At 38.1% G+C, this 18,466-nt stretch overlaps 2 protein-coding genes across 4 annotated transcripts; one reads left to right on the forward strand and one right to left on the reverse strand.

Annotated features, from left to right (window-relative positions):
* On the reverse strand, nucleotides 1,051-11,718 carry LOC109722676 (phosphatidylinositol 4-kinase beta 1-like). 3 transcript variants are annotated; one of them, XM_020250785.1, is made up of 17 exons: nucleotides 11,446-11,718; nucleotides 9,611-11,335; nucleotides 8,954-9,145; nucleotides 8,808-8,856; nucleotides 7,772-7,904; nucleotides 7,021-7,504; nucleotides 6,371-6,451; nucleotides 6,163-6,285; nucleotides 5,403-5,472; nucleotides 4,453-4,550; nucleotides 4,251-4,355; nucleotides 3,664-3,717; nucleotides 3,264-3,407; nucleotides 3,096-3,149; nucleotides 2,943-3,017; nucleotides 2,035-2,118; nucleotides 1,051-1,957 (listed from the first exon to the last, which is right to left on the reverse strand). In XM_020250785.1, the coding sequence occupies exons 2-17, from the start codon at nucleotides 11,297-11,299 to the stop codon at nucleotides 1,856-1,858; spliced, it is 3,537 nt and encodes a 1,178-aa protein (XP_020106374.1). In that variant the 5' UTR covers nucleotides 11,300-11,335; nucleotides 11,446-11,718; the 3' UTR covers nucleotides 1,051-1,855. The 3 variants fall into 3 exon arrangements, with proteins under 3 accessions (XP_020106374.1, XP_020106375.1, XP_020106373.1); XM_020250786.1 differs by having other exon boundaries at nucleotides 9,611-11,380; XM_020250784.1 differs by having other exon boundaries at nucleotides 9,611-11,718.
* Nucleotides 13,878-18,036, forward strand: LOC109722659 (uncharacterized protein At1g04910). The gene is made up of 12 exons (XM_020250762.1): nucleotides 13,878-14,140; nucleotides 14,473-14,551; nucleotides 14,727-14,794; nucleotides 15,238-15,326; nucleotides 15,412-15,589; nucleotides 15,755-15,883; nucleotides 16,003-16,136; nucleotides 16,326-16,539; nucleotides 16,623-16,807; nucleotides 16,949-17,044; nucleotides 17,149-17,295; nucleotides 17,449-18,036. The coding sequence occupies exons 1-11, from the start codon at nucleotides 13,922-13,924 to the stop codon at nucleotides 17,285-17,287; spliced, it is 1,530 nt and encodes a 509-aa protein (XP_020106351.1). The 5' UTR covers nucleotides 13,878-13,921; the 3' UTR covers nucleotides 17,288-17,295; nucleotides 17,449-18,036.

The raw sequence follows: 18,466 nt of genomic DNA on the forward strand, positions 1-18,466 counted from the left end.
TATACATTCAACCCCCTCAACTATAGGCTATTTTGAAAAAATTTTCCTGTATAAAAAATTCATTCAATTTTCATTTTTTTGATTTAAATTAACTCCATGAATTAAATTACATACGTTGCTCAAAACTAAAACACTATATTAGCAACTAACTATTAAATCTATAATGTCTTTAACTAAAAATAGTTAAAACCGTTAAATTTGATGAAATAACTAAAATTTTCATTCAACTGGCGACAACAAGTGTAATTCTAGATTTAATAATTAGTTGCTAATGGAATGTCTTGATTTTGAACAAAATATTTAATTTAATTAATGAAATTATTTTAAACAAAATAAATAAAAACTGAATGGATATTTATACAAAATAACCTATAATTAAGGGGGTTGAATATATTTTTTTGTCACTATAACCTTCAGCACCTTTAAGGATCAAGGGCAAAATGGATAAGTAATTTTTAATCCCATGTGAATTTAATAAAATTTGCAAATAACGATAGATTTGAAAAAATCTATATATTTAGAGGAATAATTACGACATTACTGGTTTTGTGAGGATATTTACGATATTATCAATCTTTTGGAAGATACCACTGAAATTAACCCGAAAGATAATGTCTCACAGCCGCGGAACAGCACGTGGAACAGGGAAAGCCGTGTCCATACGAGCCGTTAAGCAGAAGCCACATTTCACCTTTCACGTTAAGGCGTTAAGCAGAAGCCACATCTCAACTTTTGAAAGCGCTTCTTCACAACGCGTCAATGTCGAGGAAATGCACCGTCAAATACTGTTATAACCACATTCAATGAATCTTTTTGTCAATAATAAATTCAAAACACAGTTGATGAACTAATCTGTCTATACCAATCAACAAATTTGACAAACTGATAGCGCAAGGTTTCAGCCAAAAAAATCACTCTCTTTCGAACCACTTTTTCCTTAAATTGTCCATTTTCATATCACATCCTCGAACTTCTTCACATGCCATCATTTCATATGAGTTTTCCCCTCCCCTCTCATTAATATATTAAAAAGCAAGTACAAAGAAAACGAGAAAAATAATTACCACCGTTGGATCAGAAGCTCTTTTTGCACGAAAATGTTTGGCAACATCATCGAAATAAAATCAATTCAATCGCCGCAGAAAAGTAAAGGAGACTCCCCCCACAACAGCGGAAGCACCAATCAAACGAATTTAGTACATCCTCTTCATACAAATCACCTTTGACGACTAATGTACACTTTTTTTACAGAAGGGTCCTAACTCTGTTCTCAAGCATCGCACTATGATGCAATTTAATAATAAGTGTAATACTGAAATAGAAGAAAAAAATACCGGAATCATCTAATATAATGGAAAATGAGGACAATGAATAAACAAACAGGAAACAGCAGCACCTGCCCCGTGAGTTGAACATACATACCTTTTAACTCCGATGACAACTCCGTTTTAGGGAAAAGCTTCCTCCAAGGCTCGAGTTGCAACTGAACTATTAAGCAGCCCCTTCTACTTTTTTTTTTTTTAATCCTTACAACTAACCTTTTTCTGTACAGCCATCAAAATCTAACTCCCAGATTTACTTTTATGCCTCCAAAATATGCCACTCTCAGTATCTACAGTTGTTCAAGAAGGCTGTTCGGGTTCCAGAATAGTGGGAACAACTTCACCCGGGAATTTCCACACTGTTGAGCCATATCAAGCTAGAAAATCTCCCAATGAAGGCTTCAGAGATAAGCCTAACACTGGCCCATGATAAAGATCGAATTACCCGCTAGCCTAGCAATCTTTCGGACGTATCGCTTCCTTTTGAGAAACTTAAATGAATTGGCAAGGACAAGATAGTATATGTAAGTGCCTCACAAAATCCCGTTCAACACTCGTTGGTAGTAATCATACTGCCTTGTACGCCAAGCATCTAAACTGCTACTGATCAGGGAAAGCACCAGAGACACACATTGCTGCTTAAAAACCACAAATATTAGTAAACAATTCTCTGGAAAACCAATTGGGGAGAGAGTACCAAAAATGAACAAACCTCTTCAGTAAGGCTCAGATGGAACCTCTTCCTCAAGTTCTGTATAGTCCGAGGACCGCCTTTAAAGCAGGGGAAACCAGAGTCCTACAATGGGATTGTGACCAACCAATATAAGTTCGAACCACTACAGTGAAGCCAGAGATACACTTGCAATGTATCATATCTTATTTTTTACATATGACCTATCTGTTATTGTTCCCATACCAAATGCTGTATTAATGGGAGAAGTAAAATGTTCGAGTGAATGCTTTTACTGCCTATTGGATAAGTGGGGGTGCTAGTTTTGACGTAGCCACTCAAGTTTGAAAACTCTAATTCTATATTTTGAGGCGTTCTGAATATGAATATCAGAAGCTTAGAGCATGCCTAAAAAATTTTGGCACGACAACCATATATCCATCTGAATTAAACCTTGCAAATCGCTCATTTCCTACACCGGAGCGAGAATATAATATCTAATATGAGGATTTGAAACTTCAAGCCATATGCCGGTGGCAAAAGCATGGTTAGAAAAAATAAAACAGTTGAAAAGAATGAAGAAAAACAAAATGAACAACAAGCAGAATAGTTTGGAGCCGGTAGCATGAATTATCTGAATGGATTTCAGATAAAATTCAATGCTAACTCTACTCCTTGCTGTAATGATCATCCATCTTAAATTGCCATTTGTCCACTGTACTCTCAGTAGATGGATGCAATTATAATACAATGGGCAATTTAACTTTTTCTCAAGCAAGTTACTACAATCCAAAAAAGACTTCAGAATAAGAGGAAAAACATGGTCTTCCTAGGCCGGAAACAGTTTAAACTGGATGGACAGAAAAATCAGTATAACATTACCAACATTTGTGCGGTAAAAAGAAAAGGTTAGAGATAATAATTTACACAATTTTGTAAAGCTTATGTACCTGTAGCATTTCAACAAGAAGTATGATGCGCTCTGCATGCTTGCGGCAGGTAAGGAATCCTTGGATGCATAACACCTACAGAAACCAAATTTAGTGAAACACTGAGAAGCTGTGGAAGAGATTTTGGCGGAGAGATCTAGGTCGATTAGGTACCTTGAAGTAATCAAAGAACTCACTAGGAGTTCCTTCTGCATCAGAATCCATCACCTAACACCATTGTAACGTATGAACTAAATGGAATGGAAAATAAACCAGCAACAGACAGGATATTGGTTTTTAATGTGTTCTAAATTAGAAGTTGCAACGAAAACTAAATCTGACCTCAAGAAGCTCTCTAGTCAACTTAAATGGTGCGCTCTCAAAATTTACTCCTCCAGGAGAATTGGATAGCATGAAACCAAAATCAATATGAATAATATGTCCCTCTTCATCCATTAAGAGATTACCATTGTGTCGATCTTTAACCTATATTACAAGATTAATGTACGTTGATTAAATACTCAAATTACATGCAGGAGCTTGAAAATTCAGACTTCTGCACATTTGTAGAAATTCAAGAACACAAATGGAATGAAAGAGTAAGAAATATTTGAGGTAGTAACATTAGAAGAACAAAATCATGGTAGCAACAAAAAAAAAAAAAACGAAAAGGACAATTTTATTATGCAAGCATAGATGAATTTTAGATCCTAAAGGAGGCAACAGGTAAAAGATCAAATACCTGAAGCAGGTAACATAATATAGAATATCCAGCCATGCTTTCAACAAAATTTCTCTGCAAATTACAAAGATTTATATCAAAGAATATATGTATTCGGTGAAAAACAATTTAACTCAAACAGACTGCTACTTTTTACAAGTCATTATCGAAAAATTGCAGCTCCAATCAACATTGTAGAAAACACATAATATGCCTAACATGAAAGTCAAACCGTATGCTAGTTTCATAATAAAAAATTGCCGCTCCAACCAATATCACAGAACACACCAACAGGTATCGCCAAACCAAGAATAGAACATTGGAAAAGAAGCAAAGCTCTTTTATGCTATGAGGCATTCTCAATAGCCATGGTTTTAATTTTCAGCCAAACTCAAAAACTAAAACAAAAATTTTTGTGTGTTTAAAAGTAATGGACCAAAACTAGGACCCAAAACAAATCTAGAACTATTTCGCTAGAGTAGATCCAAAGAAGACCTAGCATTTGGACGTTTGCCCAAGTCGGCGAAAATCAGCAAACAGAGTCTGCGAGCTGAACACACCCTACAAAAGCAACATATTACTGGGAAATATGAAAAAAGGTAAATTACCTGGGCAAGTTTAAAATTTGGAGAATTGTCCCCGTATTTGGCAAGGAAGTAGTCACGCAAACTTGAGATATTAGGAAACCTACTCTTGATGGAATGAATTGAGGCCTGCAAGAAAGGAAATAATTTAATATTGTGACAGCCATCACATCTTAAAAGAAGATAAAAGAACTAAAAATTCCAGTAAGGAAGAAATGATAATCACCGTATCAGGAATAGTTTCAATGAGGGCTGTATAGGAAGAAGTAACTAGAACTTCATAAGGACGTAACCAAAGCGGCAAGCCTGCTTCTTGATATATATCTGACAGTAAATAGATGCGTTAGAAGCCTCCACTTATATAAACAAGCTATGCCAATTAAAGCATAACTTCTTGAATTGATTCAAAACATCAGCTATACAATCTATTCACCTATACCAGATCCTTTGGACAAAGATATCACACTCTGGTAACACAAGTTTATTATAGAGTTCCAGATCCACATTCGTATAATTAGTCAAAAGGTATGATCATGTCAAGAGAACACAAACAGCTGAAGTAGATAGTCAGGAGATATGACCAATACGAATGCCAACTTAATCGTGAAGAGGTTGACAAGCATGGGCTTAGTATCACAAGAACAATAAAGCATTGTAACGAAGAGGAGAGTCTTCCATATAGCTGTGTTGTTGGATAATTTAGACCTTTAAAGGCACCCACAGCAAAGGATCTACGCTTTTCAAAATAATTAATGTTACATATCTATCCTCAACAGACTGAATAATATGTCATATTTATCTTTTAACTATCTCATATTGGATTCACCTATCTCTAAATTAACTTAAAAACAATGCTCGAGAATCTATTTTATTCTTGCATTTCGCATAATCACTCATGTATCATGCGATCAGTTCTAAATAAATTATAACATTAATCCAGCATGCTAGCCATTTTGAAAGCTGCCTTTTTCAAGCAGAAGCTAGACTGCATGGTACTAAGTATTCATCTGCTATCGACATTAGCAGGAACTAGGAAAACGTATATTTCTTTCTGATGAACTTTGATATTTGACAATCACTTCCTACAAAGAGTCAGAACCTATGCTATCAAAGAAAAATGCCTGCCGGAAAATCCGAAACCCGCATACAGAAAAATAAAAGAGTAATAGAAACTACCATAGAAATGTGAAACAAGCTGCACAGCGAGATGCTCCTGTCTGCAATCGTCACCACTCTTCACAATGACCTGTGAATCAGATATAAAAGACACGAATTTCAGGTAAATTCATGCATACAACAGAAAAAACCTGCATATCTTGATGGGAATAATGACAATAATTCTTTCATAATTCTTCCAGCAAAAGAAAATTTTAAATACTGAACCATAGGAATTAAAAGTATCTTTTCCCTATTGCATTACCATAAACCGCCTGAATAGCAACCGATTGCTCAAAACTCTAAAAGAAGTAGACTCATTTTTCTTATCAAGTTGTTAACATTAACCAAAAGATCAGAAGGCATTGAATCCGATAAAAATATATTTACATCAAGTTCAACAAAAATTAACTTTTGGTACAAGTAAGAAAGGAGTTTTCATTGAAGTTGTAGCAAACTCAATACCAAAGAAATATATCCACAAAATGAAAATTCATTAATATATCCCTGCAGAATCTGAATTTTCATCTATGCCCCTCAATAACTTAATTCTTACATATGCACCATTGTACTTGGGGTAAAAAAAAACCTCTTTAAAACAATTTTCTTATACAAAGCCAACTATCTCCATGAATTCAATTACTACCCACTTAACATAGGTGTATTCTATAAGAAATTGCAACTTTCAAGGAGAATATGTGAACATTCATATTTCACAGGGTTCATGTAAATAGATGATTTCGTAGTGATATATACAACTCCAAAAACAAAGATCACTTACAGAACGCAAGTCCCAGCCGGGTAATTTTCCATGAGCTGATGACCGCCGTATTCTCTCTTTCTTCAACTCCCAAAGCTCACCAGACAAGGCATCAGTAGGTTTAGGAGTATGACCATTCATCACCTGTTAAGTACTAATGCCCTAGTTATAAAATTACACCTATTAGATGCTATTGAAAAATTGCAGCAGTAAAGCAATTTATCTGCACCTTTTGTGCTACATCTTGCGAGTCCTGTCCAGCTCCTTTTAAAGGAAGTCCAGGGGGAGCTTGTCCCTTTGCTGCAGCAGCCTGAAGTTGGAGAAATATTATCAAGAGATATACAAACACCAGACAACTACACCGAGGAGGTTGCTCAAGACAAAGATCACAAGCAAAATTAGATCAATCAGACGTGTAGTAAATCTCAAATATATATACACACACACTAAGAAAATAAAAGCACACAGAACAATTAGAATGTGGGTACTGAAGAAAAAACAAAATTGCTCAAACGACCAAAAGAAACTTGTAAATAGTGCAAAAGAAAGAAGCAACTGAACCAAAAGAACGAGGACCCTCTAGACATCCATATAATCAGAGTTCAGTCAAAAACAAACATATATCCTATTTTTTAAACTAGGAAGAACATGAGACAATGCAAGATAACTCCTATTATTAGAAACAAAACATTAAAGAACAATAATATCAACTATAGTTTGTCCATCACTAGACATACCTGCAGCACAACCAATCATCAAAATTTTGACCAATGAAGGAGAAAGATATTAAACACAGGGAAAAACAGCAAAAAACACAATATGATCCCCTGGTAAACTAGCAACTTAGCAAGCAAAAGTATATCTAACTGATAGGCCCACCTTCACTTCCTCTATGGCAATTGTGCTTGGGACACGGCGATGGTCTTTCCGACGTGTTGGCTCTGGATCATCTACATCTTCCATGTTGACCCCAGGGACAGCAGATAAATTAACTCTTACCCACTCGATACGGTGATCATTATGGGATCTTGACTCGCTAGCCGAATCTTGTGCACTTACTGTAGCTTGTTGGATTTTATTCCCTGAACTAGCCTCAACACTATTCCTAGAACGGCCAACAAAGTGCTTCTCAATAGAGAAACTAACATGAACAAATTTTACTTTTGTCTCCCATAGCTGAGCCATTGCTTGGTCAATAGCCTGAGAGGTAGATTTCAACATCCTGTCTGTATCATAGTTGTGAATGTCGTGCCGACTCCACAAAGGATATGCCCAGGGAGGAGGCTTTGGCAATTGTGCATCTCCATTTGCTAAGGGAATCCCACCTCTAGAGAGCTTTTGAACATCAGATGACGCCTTCGTACTAGTGAAAACAAAAAACTATAGGTCACTTTTCCTAAGACATGTAATTTGTAATTTGTAATTTGTAATTTGAAATCAAATAGCAACATGCCAAATCAAATTCGGCGAGCAGTGACCAAAAAGCTTATAAACAGCACTCTTGCCAAATGAGACAAATATCAAGAATAACATAAATAAATATTTCTGAAAGTTATTATTTATAAATATCCTCTTGCAACCATTATGTATTAAAATAACATGCTAATTTGAATTTGCAGCACAAAAATACCTTGTTGCTTCAACTTTCAAAACTTCAACACAAATTAGAAAAGGTGCCTTTTCCCTAGAATTCAGAAGAACAGCCTCATCCTCAGGTATATGGATCACCCTGTACATTCCCTTACCCATTGGAAAGCATATGCCTATAATAATACAAGAACAGCCAAGAAATTGAGAGATGCAGAAATACTTCAAACATTTTTTAATCGAAACCATTATTTTCTTCCACATTGAGATAGAAGAACAAACAGTCAAGAACATGAGGTAACCATCAGCCAAAGACAGAAAATTGATCTATCAAGCATAAATAATACTGACTCTTACACTAAAAAGCTGGCTAATAAATAGAGAGATTTAAGTCATGGCATGAAATGAACCATAACACAAGTGTTATACCATTTCATATGCTTGATCTTTTGCATCCACCAATTTGTTCTCCCTCAGGCTCAGTTGGTCCAATGATTTCTCAAGAACAAACAAAAGGAGTCCTGCTGTTATACCAAAGATCACTATGTACAAATAGTATAGTAGTTTCAATAAACTTGACTATCCCAAGATATGCATGGGATAAACTCTTCGGACAGATAAGTTATTCTAAAAGCCTGGCTAAATAGGCACTATGCTACGTAAACGCTCCTGAGATAACATTTTATAGCAGTGAAAATTTTGGATACAGTCTTGCTTAGTTTATATAATGCCATAGATTCACAAGGAAAATCCACCTTAGTCATACTAAAGAGAAATGTTATGCAGGTTAACCAAATATTACGGATCATAAATTAAGATCTATCTGGCTACGTTGAATAAGTGCTTCAGGTGTCTGCGCCAATTGTACGTAGCAGTATAAGGTTTTGATGAAATTCCTCATCAATCTATAAATAAACTTACAATGATTGTACAACGAAAATAACACGTAAATCGTACTCAAGAAGTTAGCAGACATATATTAGAACAACAAATGAGCAAGCCATAAGCAAGTTCCCAACATGCATCAAGAACAACAACAAGCGAAAAGCAAGGACGAGTGCATCAGGAACAGAAAATACCTCCATTTTTTTGAGCAGCAGCAAGATGCGAATTGATCTCCGTAAGAGACTGGCAAAGCAAAAAACATGAAAGTGCTAGATTCAGTGAATCAAAAAGGCGGAAAAATGACCACAAAACACATGATGCTTGACTAAATCTGTGCAACCTCTCGGAGAGCAATTTTGCGATCTTCGATAGGAAAGATGTCCACTAGTCCATATGATGTGTCACATAAAGATTGAACAAACTCCAATGAAGCATGATAAGAACCTTTGCGAATTTCTGATATCACATTGTTAGGTAAAGGAGGCTTTCCACTTTGTTTCTCATTGCGTTGTCTCGGAGATCCAGGACGTTTCTGTTTACATGGAGTTACAGTGAGAAATACTGCAAGTGCGGGAAAAGGCATTTGATGCGGAGTAAAGAACCAGCCGAAAGTTACATAGCTATTCTCTAACAATAAAGGTAATCATACTCTTAGAGTAATTGCAAATGGACAGTTCATAGTTAATGTTACACTGTCTTAGAACAGTTGTGTTCTTTGTCCTACGAGGAATTTTAGTTTTGAGCTTCAAAAGATGGAAAAATGAAATTGGGGGACCAGATGAAGGAAGATGAAGATGCTTCATGTCGAGGTTAAAATGCAACGAGGGTCAATGCCTTTAATCCTCTTCCATAGAGTATAAGATGAAGATACTCTATGGTAGGACAAAAAGGCACAGTAGGAGTAAGACATGAACATAGGCAAACCTATATATAGATTAGGCAACATGGAAAAGAGAATAAATGCCTAAAATTTTGAGAAAAACAAAAGCACAGCTACCTCTTTCAGTATCTTAGAGCCAAACAGCTCAGAATCTTCCACAGACCGGTCTCGATCTCGAAAAAGACGCCTAAAAAAATTCTCTGTTCCTGGGCTACTCTCAAAAGGACTGCTGGGGTAGCCATTCTCATTAACACCGCTGCTCTTAACATCTTCAGGGTGCACTCTAAACAACCTACGGAATGACAAGAACTCTGAAGTCTCCTCCTCATCAAAACTCCCACTTTTGTTATATTCCTCATTTTTATCATGCCCTTCATTTCTCTTCTCCTCATTCTTGTCCTTGAACAGCCTTCGAAAGAAGTTCTCCTTTTCAACCTCCTCTATGCTCCCATTACACTTCTCATCATCATTCTTCTCATGCCCAGCTAACCTTTTCTCTTCATTTTTATCCTTGAAAAGCCGACGGAAGAAATTATCATCATCTGTACTCTTGTTGCTCTTTTCTTCCTCTTCTTTCCTATCATGCGCACTTTCTTTTTTCTCTTCATTCTTGTCCCTGAAAAGCCGCTGGAAGAAGCCCTCCTTTTCCTTCTCGTCTTCCTCCGCACTCCTATTCTCCTTCTCCTCATGCCTATCATGGCCCAATTCCTTTTTCTCGTCAAACTTGTCTTTGAAAATCCTGTGGAAGAAACCTTCCTTATCAACTTCCTCTACACTGCTACTCAGCCTCCCCTGAGGCTCCACCCCATGCTTATCATGCCCACTATCCTTCTTCTCCTCATTCTTATCCTTAAAAATCCTGCGGAAAAACCCCTCCTTCTCATCCTCATCTCCCAGCCTATCCTCTTTATCACGAAACAACCTCTTCAGGAACCCTTCCGAGCTTGCAGTCAGCTCACCCTCCTCATCCTTACTGTCCCTAAGCAATCTCCGAAAGAACCCATCTTTCTCCGAATCCTCCTCCTCCTTACTGTCCCTAAGCAACCGCTTAAAAAACCCTTCCTTATCCGACTCCTCCTCTTCCCGTTCCAACGATTTCCTGAAGAACAGTGCGTCCCGCACCTTTGGCCCCGGAATCAGCTTTTTGAACAACTTGTTCTCCTCTGATGAGGACAAAGCCTTGCCTCCGCTATCATTGCCGCGACTGCTCTCCTCAATTGGCGAGCCGGAGCCGAGCGCAGGGGATGACGCAAGGGACAGCAACTTCTGCTTGGAGGACCGTATCCTATTGAGAACAGGATTGTTCCTGGGGCTAGCAGGTGCCGACGCGGGGGGCGGTGGGGGGCAGACGAGCGGGGGCCACTCGCCCATCAGTGTGGCGGCGATCTGGCACTTCTCCTGTATGCGGCTGATGCCCTCATTGTCCTCGGTGTCCTCGAGCTCCGCCATGAGTATCCAGTGCACCTTGAGGGCGATGCGCAGCGACTTGGCGCAGGTGTCGATGACGAACCTGTCGAGGGAGGGGCTGGGCTTGTGGACAAGCATGTAGCAGATCTGGAAGAGGTAGCCCTCGATGCCGGCGAGGGGGAGGGTGTACATGCGGTTGCAGAGGTAGTCGCGCACTCCGGCGTGGTCATGCTTGTAGAGGTAGCTCACCGCGATCCACTCGCAGAAGAAGGACGAGTCGAAGAACCGGATCAGCCACCCGCTGCTCCCGCCCTCCCCCGTCGCGACGGGGCCCGAGCGGGTGATCTCGCGCGGCGAGTCTTCGAGCCCGAAGCGGTTCAACCCTAGCAGCCGCACCATCCTCAATCGCCCATCGAAGATCACCAATTCAAAACCCTAGCAATCGTCAACCCCCAATCGAATCGAACAAACCTCAAAATCCTGCCAAAATTCAGCGACAAATCGATCCGGAATCGCCAAAACAATAAAAAACGGATCAAACAAACCTCAATTCCAGCGAGAAAGAAAAACGCAAGAGGATTGGATTCGTAAGGGAGAGAAGCGGATCGGGAGGAGCTCAAAAGGATCGGAGAGAGGTAGAGAAGGGTGAAACAATTAGGGTTTCGAGGGACTTATTAGGGTTTTTAAATCGGGATCTGTTTTCTCCTTTTAAATTTCTTCGGATTCGACTCCGCCATCGTCGTCGTTGTCGAGAGGTTGTCGAGAGGGTAGAGAGAGAGAGGGGGGGAGGGGGGGAAGAGGCAAAAGAGAGCGCAGGTGAGAGAAAGAGAGAGAGAGAGAGAGAGAGAGAGAGGTGAAGTGCGGGGTATCGGGGCGTATGGGATTCGTACCGGGGAGTTCCCTTAAGCTCGGTAGCATCGAATCGAGAAAACGTTACAATCCGTGTCGGAGGAGTCCACGTGGACTTTGAAAGTCGCGTGGGAGGAAAAGTACACGTGCATCGTCACCACTCCTTCGGGTGGGTTGGCTGGTTTGAAAAAAACCGGTTGGAGCTTTTTCCCGTACGACGCGCGGAAGATCTCATCGATTGCATACGAATTTTTGGTGGCATTGGTTCGATCCTCGCCGTTCGATATCTTTGATGTCGAATGGACGGATGAGATTCGATGTATTGATGCACCGTATGTGCTAACGCGGTTTCCGTATTAGCGTACATCATTTACAAGGAGATGTTGGTCGTTGAAAACAATTTGATATTAAGATTAATTGTTTATTAGAAATGTATGCTACACAAAAGTGTTTTTTTTTTTTTTTTTGATATCTTATTTTTGGGTAAACTTCATATACTATATCTATAATTTTGCACTTTCTCACTTTAATATTATGTTGTTTAAAATATATTAATTTAGTATAGTGTGGTTTCATTATCTTTTTTCTTCATTTATTTTTCATTAAATCATATATAAAAAACTTCACATATCTATATATAATTTATTAAATATTCACTTTACTACTCTTTAATTTTAACTTTGTCGCTGATTTAACAAACAAAATTAGTAAAGAGAATAACAAAAAAATAAAATAAAATCATAAAGTACAAAAGTGATACACTTTAAAATAAAAAATATTAAAATATAAAAATACGAAATCACAGCAATAATATTTAAAGTTTTTTTTTATTTTTTTATTTTGTTAGTGTCTACTTGGTGGAAAATAACTTGTGAACAAAACTGGGACTGGTTTCCTTGTAAGGAAACACAACGGAATACCTTCTCCTCGGCAAAGTCGCTGGACACTCCACCTCACGAGTTGACCCATGACCCAACAGCCTATTTGATTAGGTTTCATTTGAGAGTGTTGGTAGAGTGCTCCAAGCACTATTACAAAGTAAATAGGTTGTACACCTTGTCTGAATCTTTTTGTCATAGTGGTAACGGGTCCCTAATAATAATAATAATAATAATAATAATAATAATAATAATATGAGTTTGACTGGGTTACTATTAGTAGTAAAATTTTATTATTGCTATCAGTTTTTTAGTCTTTGAATTAACTCTTTTCATTATTTCTAACCATTGAATTAAATATTATAATCCAATGGGGACTACTCAACCCTAGGGGGACCATTAAACTCTAACCGACTAATATCATCCTGGCCTTATAATTTTTCATCAAAGAGTTAAAAACTTGATTGCAAAAAAAGCATTTTACTATTAATAGTATTCTAGCCTAATTTTAATACTACTACTACGAGTCTGTTTGATATTGAGGATTATTAGTATTGTCAGATGAAAATGAGTCGGGAGTGACTCATCAAATATAAATAATCGGATATTTTTTTATCGATAAATACACTAATTTGTTGTGTACTTATTAAATATAAATATGACTAATATAATTCTTTACTAGCTTAAATTTTTTTTAAAAAAAAATATTTTATAAAATTTAAAATGATATTAAAGCATGAGTTTTCGAGTTCAAATCCCAATCCCGTCAATTATTCAAATCCACGTTTTGAGCCTATAAAATTATAATTGGTCCAATTGATCATCTCTAACGTAAGTGGCAAAAAACTTGGTAGTTGATATTCGGGATCTCAAGTTCGAATTTTAGTTGATTCATATTTTCAGCTAAGTTTATTTTTAAATAAAAAATTATCGCTAGTCCACACTACAAACATGAGCAAAAATATTTAATATAAATATTAAAAATATTATATTCTATTAATTTCAAGTTTTAAAATATTATATTCTATTGATTTCAAGTTTTGAAAAATAACGAAGCCTAATTAAACAATCCATGGTATTTTCTTACTGCACACAAAGCGATTTCCTCGCACTCCCTGCCGCTGTGCCGCAGCCCGCAGGGAAGCACAGAACAATAGAAAGTAAAAACTATTTATAGCGCAAAAAAGAAAGAATACAGGGACTAAGGCGCAAAAGAGGTAGAGCCCGAACTTAAGACGCGCCCAAGACCTACCTGGTCGAGCTCGAGAGAGTGAGATCTGAGCCGAGAGTTGTGATGGTTCACACCACTCGAACCTCTGCGTCGTCGTCGTCGTCGTCGTCGCATCCTCTTCCTCCTCCGCATCGCCGCTTCCGAACCCTACCTCCTCCCTCCTCCATCTCCTGCTACGTGTTGCTCGTCCTCTTCTTCTCCGCCTCACTCTTCCTCTTCTCCCACAACAAGATCGCCGAGGTCGACCAAAACCCCTTCTTCCTCCCGCGGAAACACGCATCGGTAAGCAATCTCCTTTTCCCCCAACCCCTTTCTGTTTTCCTTAAGGAATTCGAGAAGTTGCTGTATCAAATTTATCGATGAATAGGTCTGTTCGGTGTAAACATTGGATCCTGTGAATCCCCATCCTGGCTACTCGATATATTTTGTGTAAATCATGTATCCTTTATGGAAATCAGCTGGTTTTTTTTTTTTTCTTGTTTTTAAAATTGTAACTAAGTAGGGGAATTTATGATAGCTTTTGACTGGATTTTTTGCCATTTAGTCCATTTTTCACTGGCTATTTGCCAATTTATCTACATTGTGTAATGGCCTTTGCTTATATATATGTTCAGGTATTGGAAGAGCAATTGTGGGGTTCTCCTTATGGCTATGGTTATCATGCTTGTGTCAAACCCACCTCTAAATACTCAGGTATTGAAGGCTAGCAAACTTTTTGTGTCAGGAAATTTGCAGTATTTTCTATTTAGCAAGAAATTTGTACCAAAGTTTTTCTTTTTCTCTATCTTCGAGTTGAAATGAGCTTATTTTTAAAAACGATAAATTTATGCAAAATTTGTTATACCTGTAACATATTTGATTCTCGCAGCTCCTCAAGGCTGGGATCATTACTTGACTGTTAGAAGTAACGGAGGACTCAACCAAATGCGCACTGGGGTAAGCACCTGAAACTGGGATATCAAATGACTCGCCGTGCTTATAGGCGGCCCATAATCTTTTATTTGTCCTGTATCGTCATTATTTTGTTTTGATTCTTTAGAAGGTCTACATAGCTTTTAGAGTGGAATTTGAGATTTACTCTTGTGAACCCACAAGATAGATATTCCAGTATATCGACAGTACAGGTTCTAGTATATCTAAGTTGCAAGTCTTCACTAGTCTGATCGTGAATGATCTTTTGTGAATCATTAGTGTGCGTTCTCAGAGAGGCATGACTAACATCGACCTTTTTAATTTTACTTTCTGTCATATTAAATAGAGTTTTCTACGTAGAGGCCTCTCACAAATGAAATAGGAAATTAAAATTTACTCATGTTTTTCAAGCAGGCTTTGCTTACTGTTACAATTTTCTCGACCTCACATTTTCTGTTTCCTTGCAGATAGCTGATATGGTTGCTGTCGCTCGTTTACTGAATGCAACATTAGTTATTCCACAGTTAGATAAACGATCATTTTGGCAAGACTCCAGGTTTTGATTCATTGCACAGTATGCTGGAAGAGCTTGTCTTTCACTTATTTCTTGCTCTTGACAATGTTCTCAACTTTTTTTACAGTACTTTTGCAGACATTTTTGACGAGCCCCATTTCATTAAGACTCTGCAAGGGGATGTACGTATTGTGAGAGAGTTGCCAAAGGAACTGGAATCAGCTCCGAGGGGCCGCAAACACTTCACTTCATGGTCCGGTGCCAGTTATTATGAGGAAACAGCCCGATTATGGAAGGATTATCAGGTAGTTACATTACTCATTAATATGCATTTATGTTATGAAATAGCATGTTGAGCAGAAATTCGTGTTCCACAGCCGACATGGTGGACTAGGTCTGGGCCATTACTTCTCGTCCAATGTGGCTGTCGGGCTAAAGTACATAAACTTAGTATGTTGTTGTTCTTTCAGATAATTCATGTTCCTAAATCTGATTCAAGACTTGCAAACAATGACCTTCCTCTCGATATCCAAAGGCTGCGCTGTCGTGCTCTTTATCAAGCGCTCCGTTTTTCTGCTCCGATTGAGACCCTTGGAAAGGTTCGAGCTGCCTCTTTCAATTCTGCATCATGTAGTTGTCTTGATTTTATGGTGCATTTAAGATGTATCCCATATTTTGTAAACTAGGTTCTGAGCCTACATAAACACTAACACCACAGAAGCTAGTGGAGCGCCTAAGATCACGGGGACGATACATCGCCCTTCATCTGCGTTATGAGAAGGATATGCTATCTTTCACTGGTTGCACTTACGGCCTGAGCGACCTGGAAGCTGAAGAGCTTAGGGTTATGAGGTGCGATATCACTGTGGAGCAAAGAAATTTTTCTATCGCCATTTGAATATAAAATTCACATATATACCCTGCAAAAGTGCATATGAAGAATCTGACTTTACAGGGGTATATATTGAATTAGATGATTTTTCTGGGCTGTATCCGTCTATCCCCTTTAAAACTAATGATTTGTCTTCAATTTATCTACAGAGAGAACACGAACCATTGGAAACTGAAGCATATAAACTCGGCGGAACAGAGAAATGAAGGTAATTGTCCTCTGACTCCAAAGGAGGTGGGGATATTTCTGCGAGCTCTTGGTTATCCTCCATCCACATGGATCTACATTGCAGCTGGTGAAATCTACGGTGGTGATACTTATATATCGCATCTCCGATCTCGCTTCCCAAACTTGGTTACCAAGGTTTTATAGGAAAACCTTTAGCTGTTCTATATGGATAGTGGAAAATAGTTATTTATAATAAGAGAATTCCCATCATTATTCAGGAGAAATTAGCAACCAAGGAAGAGCTTGAGGAGTTCATTGGTCATGCTTCCCAGACTGCAGCTCTAGATTATATTATATCAGTTGAAAGTGATGCCTTTGTACCTTCATATACAGGCAATATGGCAAGAGCCGTAGAGGGGCATCGCAGATTTCTAGGGCACCGCAAGACCATCTCCCCGGATAGGTGTCCGCTCCCAAACTTCTTTCTTACAGTTTAATCGCATTGATCTATCACATCATCTTTTTTCATCATTTCGGTGAAACTTTCTTGAATTCTAAGCACCTCCATTATCTTTGTATTCTTTTGACTCCCGCGTATATTCAGGAAAGGATTGGTAGAGCTCTTCGATTTGATAGAAAGAGGGGAACTGGAGGAAGGTCCGAAACTGTCATCGCATGTTACTGAAATGCATCAATTCAGGTAATTTAACAGCTAAATAGTTCCTTTAAAGGAACGCAGACATGTGCATAATTATATGATAGATATATGAGATGAAAATTTGGCTTCTATTTGTTGCTTTACAGACAGGGGGCTCCAAGGAAAAGATACGGCTCTCTTCCGGGAAGTAAAGGCCGCGATCGCCTTAGAACGGAAGAATCCTTTTATGAGAACCCCTTGCCTGAGTGCATCTGTCTCACTGGAAAGAACAGCGGAAAGCACTAACACTCGAGGTATGTATAATACATTATATCTGTTTTGTCGGAAACATCTGATAATTTTTTTTGATTACCAGTTATTGTACAAGTTATTCGCTTACAGAGTGTTCATTCCCAAGCGGACGGCGTTTTTAGTTTCATTTTTCTTCCTTTGTTATCTTTTTGCAGGTGGCCTTTTTTGTTGTTCCTTGCTGCAGGAATGAAGTATTTACCAACATGTACTAATTTTGCATCTCATCCCCTTAAAAAGCAGGGTTATATTTCTGCAGCATAGGTTGCTTATTGATTGATAACATTGTTTCTCCACAGCCACTTACACACTTAGATTACGGAGCAAATATGTAATTCCTGCTTGTGAACTCCATAGTTGCAATAGGTATATGCCTGCTAGAGAAGGTTCAAGAAAATAGTTTTGATTTTTTTTTTTTTGAACACTCATTTAAATTTTTGTTAGAAATCGAGCGTGAACTAGCCTAGTCCTCCAAAAGAGGCCTGATGCATTTTCATGGATTGTTCTTGCTGGTCGTTTGTGTATCACGGCGGTTGCCGTTTACTAGGGTTGTAAACGAGCCGATCGTGCACGAGCTGAGCTGAGTTTAACTCTGCTTGAATGAGTGGTTTGCTTGAGCTTGGCTCGAGCTCTATCTCGATCCGAGTCGAAAGAGGTCTAAACCTACGAGTGGCTTGCACATTTGAGCCAACTCGTCCTCCGCTCGAAGTAATATAATAGACGGTTCATATGATCATGCTTTTTTAGGTCTTGGTGGTTGATATATAGTAGAAACTCCTCTTCCAAATGTTATTAAATAAAACATGCTTATAATGAGATTATTATTGTCTAGTACAATTAAGCTATAAGCTAGGTAGTATATTGCATGCCGAAGAAGAAATGATGAATTATAGAAGCTATAAGTTGGATGTAAAATTAATTTACTTAATTGTAATTTAAATTCATGTAATAAGAAAAAAAAAAAAACTGTTCGTTATATCCCGTGAACATTAGCAGCGCATAAACCATGATGGCTCCTAAGCGATAAAAGAAAGAAGAACTCCATGTTTTTGGTTTATCTTCTCTTTACTTAGCAGCAAGTTGATTCACAAATATTTATATATAGAGAGAGAGAGCTAGGATCATGCGCTTTAGAAAGCATAGAGGTGTTCGTATTTGTAAATTATTTTCAATAAT

This window comes from Ananas comosus, linkage group 17, assembly GCF_001540865.1.
Source record: "Ananas comosus cultivar F153 linkage group 17, ASM154086v1, whole genome shotgun sequence".
Lineage (NCBI taxonomy): Eukaryota > Viridiplantae > Streptophyta > Magnoliopsida > Poales > Bromeliaceae > Ananas > Ananas comosus.

Coding starts and splice junctions, on each gene's coding strand:
- LOC109722676 (XM_020250785.1), bottom strand. CDS start 11,299: ATGGTGCGGCTGCTAGGGTTGAACCGCTTCGGGCTCGAAGACTCGCCG. Junction 4,356..4,452: donor TTGAAACTATTCCTGATACG/GTGATTATCATT, acceptor CCTTTCTTGCAG/GCCTCAATTCATTCCATCAA. Junction 3,718..4,250: donor CAAATTTTAAACTTGCCCAG/GTAATTTACCTT, acceptor TGTAATTTGCAG/AGAAATTTTGTTGAAAGCAT.
- LOC109722659 (XM_020250762.1), top strand. CDS start 13,922: ATGGTTCACACCACTCGAACCTCTGCGTCGTCGTCGTCGTCGTCGTCG. Junction 14,141..14,472: donor TCCCGCGGAAACACGCATCG/GTAAGCAATCTC, acceptor ATATATGTTCAG/GTATTGGAAGAGCAATTGTG. Junction 16,808..16,948: donor AAGACCATCTCCCCGGATAG/GTGTCCGCTCCC, acceptor GCGTATATTCAG/GAAAGGATTGGTAGAGCTCT.